Genomic DNA, 6,604 nt, shown 5'->3' on the forward strand with positions numbered 1-6,604 from the left:
TACGAATATCTGCAAGTATCCACGTATATCCGCGAGTTTTAAAATTTTCGCACTGTCCATGCCGTAGTGCAATGAAAAAAGATGTTAAAATATTTTAGTATTATGAAAGTGCAGTTAGCAATTAACCAACACCTCTATTGGAGGTTCAAGACATTTACTATTTATTTCAACTCCAATTTTAACCAATGAAAACATGATTTCTCTTGTATTGAAATATTGAAGAATTCAGAAAGGGAAAGAGATAAGCACTAACTTCTCAAATTTTAGTTTTGATTCTCTTAGAAAATTTATATAACAATACATCTCTATTAAAATTCACACATAATCAAATGCATATTATAATAGATGCTATTTGACTTCCTTCAAGTATATATATATATATATATATGTTAATATCATTAATAATGATGATGATAGAATCTTTTTTATTTTGGATAAAAAACATCGTTATATAATGAAAACATAAAAAAAAAAATTATTTTATTTAAGATAAATAATTTATTCAGTAAAGCAAAATATGACAATTTATTTAGTCTAATAAATGAACTAATCTTAATACAACAATTTTAATTTGATTAGTTTTATTTAAATTTATTACCAATTGAGGTAAATTATGTGTTTGTTTTTAAATAATTATTATCTGCTTTAAGAAATTAACATTAATGTGTAATAAACTTTAAAAAAATGTTTATCTTCCATTTTTTTTTTATAAATTTAAAATACTTAAAAATTCATTTAATTCCAACTTCATATTAACATTGATTTTTTTAATTTTTTATTTATAAATTATTAAAACTAAATAATACTGAAAAGAGTTACTATAGTTCAAAGTGAACATAGATTACATCCACATTTAAACCATGGATGCCATTAGATAGTGTAAACAAAATATAATTTTTCATATACTTGAAAAAATAGTATTTCACTACAGTTCAGTATATAAAACTGTCACATACCATAAAAATGGAAAACCTAAAATAGGAACATGGGTTCTATAACAGTGCAGAAAAATTGTATCTAACTCTGAAACTCAACAGCTAAAATAAGTGCAGCCAAAAGGAAAACTGCCCCCTAAACGTCATCTAGTAATTTTGTGAATAATCAAAGCTCAATGGGCGTTGACCGAATGGAGCCTGCAAAGCAGCAAAAAACAATTAGATAACACAATCACTATTCTACAATCAAAAGGAAACAAAATGTGCCAACCCTCTTCATGGAACATATAAATGAAATAATTTTATTAACTTTGCCTGAATGTACATCTATTTCATTCACCTTCCTCTAAAAAACAATTTGATCAGTACAAGTTTAATGAATAAACCACTCAAACAATGCAAAATCTATAAGCAGTATGTAACAAGGAATTGAAAAAAAAAATGCATAAGCAACAGCCAAAGAGAAAAAAAATTATAAGATAATCATACAGTGTCATTTATGATGTTTTGATGTTCAAATAATAGGAAATAAACACCATTGTTCTCATTCAACATCAAAATAAAATTATTTGCTGTAGATTACCTGGAAAATAGCATGTCTGAATTGGTCATATGAATGTGCATACATCATTGAAGCACTTGGCCACTGCAGGTAAGCAACATCACTAGATGCCTGATTCAATCCCGTGACACCAAAAGGGTTCATCATAGGACTTGAAGGAGGTCCATAGCCAATCGAAGCTTGATTTGGTGGCATCTGACTCAGTTGATTAAAAGCAGTGTCATAATGCGTGAATGGAGGTTGAACTTGTTGCAAATTAAAAGGTATCAAGTTAAGGGAAGAAGGTGGAATACTCCTGGCATACCTGCATTGGTATTGAGATACAATATGATAAACAAACTTCACAATAAAAGTTAATAATCAACTAAAATAACCAGCTCAGTTAAAATTGGGTAGAAAGTTGAAAAGGGAGCAGCTGAGTTAAAAACATGAAAATCTTCTGAGGGGTCGAAAAGAGAGAAAAAAACAGGCAAGTTGAAAAATGCCCCAATTTCCATAATGTTTAAGGGCACGACTGAATATTAGGTTTCACAAGGGCTTCAACTGCAACGCAAAACTGCCTCACACAATCAAATATTACGATAAAATGTCTGAAAAACTTAGTCGTGTGGCTCTAACTGTTGACACTGATACATAAATGCAATACAGGTTCATATTTTTGAGTATGCACATAATAGAAGCAAAAGCCAAAAAACCATATGTGCAATTTCTCCATTTATTGCTAACACAACTCTCAAAAAATCAAATAACACAGTGCAGTCGTAGAACAAACCTTCCATAGTTACGATCATAATCTGGATCACTACGATCCTTTTCCCTATCTCTGAATATGGCAACTCGAGTAGAATTAATATCTCTACCGGTAGCACACTTTTCAGAATCAACCACGGGGGACTTGCTAGTTTCACTCTCTTCTTTGCCTATAAGAAAATTTTTCTCTTCTGTTGAAGCCTGGGACCGAGTATCATCTGAATCACAACCTCTAGAGCTACTAAAAATGCGTGCTCGTGCCCGATCGTATTCCTCCTTCCTCTCTTCCACACTTCTAAGAAGATTGTTTTTCTTTCCAACTTCATTGGATTCATTTAAACTGGTTCCATTTGGCCTAGGCCTAATGGCAATTTTTATCTGCTCAGGTTTATCATTTTCCAACTGTTTAGCAGGTATTTCAGACAAGCGGACCACAGGATACCTGCTTTCAGCTAACTTTCTGACCATAATCCTGGTTCCCTGACCATCTAAGCCATTGTCTTGGACCATTGTTTGCATGCCATAGTGCTGAGCAACACGATGTGCAGCCAGTCTGAGATATGAAGAAGGGAAATGCTGAAATTCAAAATGCTGCTGATCGGCATTATTCAGGAACCTTTGGATATCCAGCTCCATTCGCAAAACTACAGCAGTGAAACAAAATAGTAGGTGATGAAAAAGGAAAATGTCAAGATGTACAATTACATATTGGATGAAAACTAAAAACAAATAACCCAAAACATAGCGAGAAAAAGATATTAGTGCGGGAAATTATAGTCATGACAAAAAGAATGATGACAACCACACGATCAAAAGAAAACCCCTATACTTTTCATTATTTCTCCTATATACTAATCCAATCGTCCTCTACCAACCAAATTAGGCTACCCAAGTACAGGGGAAACAACTCAATCTCAGGCTCGGTTCCTTTAGGAATAATCATGACCACAGATATCATGGACGCCAATGAAAAGAAAACGATACACTATTTTCAGAATTTGTGGCCCTTGGCATTTTATATAACATTTTTGTATGCTTCAGACTTCACTACATGTGTTGAATTATTATGACATTAAGATGGAAGTTAACAGTTTCAAATTATAACACTATGCTGTCTAAATTATTGAAAGCAAGATGATTACAACCTATTCCAGTATCATGTCACTTAAACCCTATTTCTACATAAGATTAAACCTTTGATAGGTAGGAGAAGTGCTACAATTAATTGGTCCATGGTGGGTGCTATCTTCCTAAACGCTCAAATTATATACATGCTAGTTCTACACTAAAATTGACTTCAATAACCTCAGAATTTAAAGCTTTTTTTACTATCATCCCAAATTAATCCATCAATATTTACATGAAGCCACACATATTTGACCTACATACATTCTCTCCTTCGGATTATGCAGTTTTCTGTACTGAGCATAGGATCATGATACATCAACAACGAAGCCTTATACTACTTCATGGGAATGGAATTATACCATCATGCCCTATTATCATAAACCATTTTTTCTCTAACATAAACGGGTACAATTCAACAACCTAGGAGTCCAAACGTCTCATTCCCATACCAACTCCTCATAATTGAACATCATATTCAGATTCGAAACTTCTAAGATAATCCCAATCATCCCAGATCTGACACAACAAAACCTACCCACAACCCTAATTTTAAATTAAGGACAAAATTGATAAAAATTGGGTCATACCTATCCAAACTAAAGAGAAAAAAAAAAAAAAACAAATCCACTTCAAGCTATAATTTTGATGCGTACCCATTAACCAGAACAGAGAAATAAAAATAGCAAACAAAGAACTCAAGCAAAAGAAATTCACAAACGATAAAAAAAGGTTCCGAAATTAAAAATTGAGAGAAGAAAAGGGAAAGAGCACTGACTGGTGACACGATGACGAGGGTTCTGAAGCGCCTCAACCAAGAAAGGGTCAACCATTGACTCCTTATCTTTGAAAGCAGAAACGTCGCCGTTTGAGATAAAGGAGGAATCCATGGCGTCAAAAAGAAACCTCTTGTGACTGAGAGAGATAAAAGAAAACGGCGGCTTCTAGAAGGTTCTGCCTTTTTTTGTGTTTCCTTCTGATATTGGTCAGAAGGAAGAAGAAAACGTGAAGGAGTTGTGCTTGTGGCCTGACATAGAGAAGAGATAGGGAAAAAGAGGCTCTTGGGTTTTTCTCCACCTCTCTCTCTGTTTCTCTCTCCAGCAATAAGGAGAGAAAGAGAAATTTTAGAAAGAAACAACGGAAAATATATTATATATATATAAAGTTACGCAAATCTTCGATGTGAAAATGACAGAGATAGAAAGAAAATCAGAAACAGGGCAAAATCTCCATTACTAGGGTTGGTGTTGTGGGTGTCAAAAACAAAATCATTAAAAAAATATGTTATCTTTTTCTTTTTTTTCTTTTTTTTCTTTTTCTTTTTACACAAATCTATCTATTATCTAATGTAAATATGTTATTTTAGTTTTGTGTATCTTATCCTATATCCTATATTTTATAAAAAGATTCCTGTTATACACGGCGTGAATCGAGATCTTGTTTTTTTTTTCTAACTAAATTTTAAAAAAGTATTAATTCGTAAAATTATATAATATATAAGATTGTTACAATAAATATATATTTTGTTCAAATCAATTAATGATTAAATTTCGTGTTATATTTTTATTTAAGATGATAAGTGATTTATTTGATTTTATGAAATATATTTGGTAATTGTTGTACCTATTTTTAAAAAAAATTGATTGATAAAATACATGTTATATCTATCCCATCTAATAAATAAAATAAGTTAAGCGACACAATTTAATAATTTAATTAAAGAATGTCCATTCAATTCTACTAACCTAAATCTAAAGTGATGAAAAGATATTATATATTTGATTTTTAAATATTCATATATTAGTGATATATATATATATATATATAAATCTTGATAATTTAATTCAGTTGCGATTTTTCTTAATATTATATATTTATCAAATGTTTGGTATATTAGATAAGGTATTACATTATTATTATTTTTTCATTAATTATTATATATATGTGCTAAGTTGTTATATTTATTGATATTATTTTATATTATTTTATATTATCAATTTTTATAATAAATATTATAGTTCCATAAACAATATAAATATACATGATATTGTACTAGAAAATACACAAAAATCATACTCATATTATGTCCAATAGTCTCATGTCGAATGAGTTAAGGTCTAAGGTAGTTTGAATACTCCTTCTATCCTCTCAAACATCTTTTAAGGATAAAGAGGTTTTCAGATGAACAATCCCTTAAGCTCTCCATTGGGGATGACCAATCATTCTTTTTAAACCTCGACTATGGTTTATGTTAAAGCTGTCAAAACTTGTAACCCGGCTCGACTCGGCACGACCCACCAAGGGTTGGTCACTTAGTGAGTCAACCCAACCCGACTTATTTATAGACAAGCTGAAAAAATTCGAACTCGACCCAACTTACCACGGGTTGGTGAGTTAAATGGGTTGGCTCATTGACTCATTTAATTATAAATTTTTTTAAAATAAAAAAATTACAATTTTTTTAATTCAAATCTAAATAAACATTGCACTAAAATGATATTATACTCCAAAGACAATTCAAAATAAATAAAAAAGTATCATACAATCCAGGTGTAATCCAAAAACATTGACAAAAGGCGAATAAATAAGTTTTTAATATTGATGTTTTTTTATCGCTTGTCCATTTACAATATTAGAATCTTGAATAGATAAATTTATAATATTTTTCTCTCTTGAAACATCTTCTTCTTTATCATCATCCACAATATGATGAAAAAAATGTTAACTAATAATATTGAAACATAAAATAATAAATAATTAAATTAAATTAGGTGGATTGGCAAGCCAACCCGACTCACCATGGGTTCAATCCGGTGAGCCGGGTTCTAAGTGAGTCAGGTTGAAAACTAGCCCGCATAAAAAAAGTACATTTTTTTCAAACCCAACTCGGCTCAAACCCGTGGTGAGCCGGGTTGGCCCGCGGGTTACAACCCATTTTGACAATACTAGTTCATGTTTCTATTATGCCCAACATTCTTACATCACTTAGGAGTAGAGGTGTCAACTTGATCCATGTCCCATGGGTTAGCTCTAACTCATTCCTTTAAAAGCCCCATTTTAAGAAGCCCCCTCAAGTGGGGGCCAAAAAAAAGCCCCAACCCCCCAAGCCCCTTCTCAAGTGGGTTGGGGTCAGGGTTAAAGTGGGTTTAGCCCCACTAAATAAACTTATGTCTATTTTAATTTTTGATTTATTTATTTTTCACAAATTCTTAATTTAATTATTTAAGAATCA

At 31.6% G+C, this 6,604-nt stretch overlaps 1 protein-coding gene across 1 annotated transcript; it reads right to left on the reverse strand.

Annotated features, from left to right (window-relative positions):
* Window positions 1–875: 875 nt before the first annotated feature.
* On the reverse strand, window positions 876–4,503 carry LOC106769645 (R3H domain-containing protein 1). Its single transcript, XM_014655351.2, has 4 exons — window positions 4,151–4,503; window positions 2,270–2,891; window positions 1,519–1,801; window positions 876–1,133 (listed from the first exon to the last, which is right to left on the reverse strand). Exons 1-4 carry the CDS (start codon window positions 4,260–4,262, stop codon window positions 1,083–1,085), a joined length of 1,068 nt encoding a protein of 355 aa, XP_014510837.1. The 5' UTR covers window positions 4,263–4,503; the 3' UTR covers window positions 876–1,082.
* Between the last annotated feature and the right edge of the window lie 2,101 nt (window positions 4,504–6,604).

Source organism: Vigna radiata, chromosome 8 (genome assembly GCF_000741045.1).
Source record: "Vigna radiata var. radiata cultivar VC1973A chromosome 8, Vradiata_ver6, whole genome shotgun sequence".
In the NCBI taxonomy this organism is placed as follows: Eukaryota; Viridiplantae; Streptophyta; class Magnoliopsida; order Fabales; family Fabaceae; genus Vigna; species Vigna radiata.

Bases quoted from the DNA above. Each gene is read 5' to 3' on its own strand.
- LOC106769645 (XM_014655351.2), bottom strand. From the start codon at position 4,262: ATGGATTCCTCCTTTATCTCAAACGGCGACGTTTCTGCTTTCAAAGAT. The intron at 1,802-2,269 runs GTTTGTTCTACG...ATACCAATGCAG, and splicing joins TATGATCGTAACTATGGAAG to GTATGCCAGGAGTATTCCAC. The intron at 1,134-1,518 runs GTAATCTACAGC...GCTGCTTTGCAG, and splicing joins TCAGACATGCTATTTTCCAG to GCTCCATTCGGTCAACGCCC.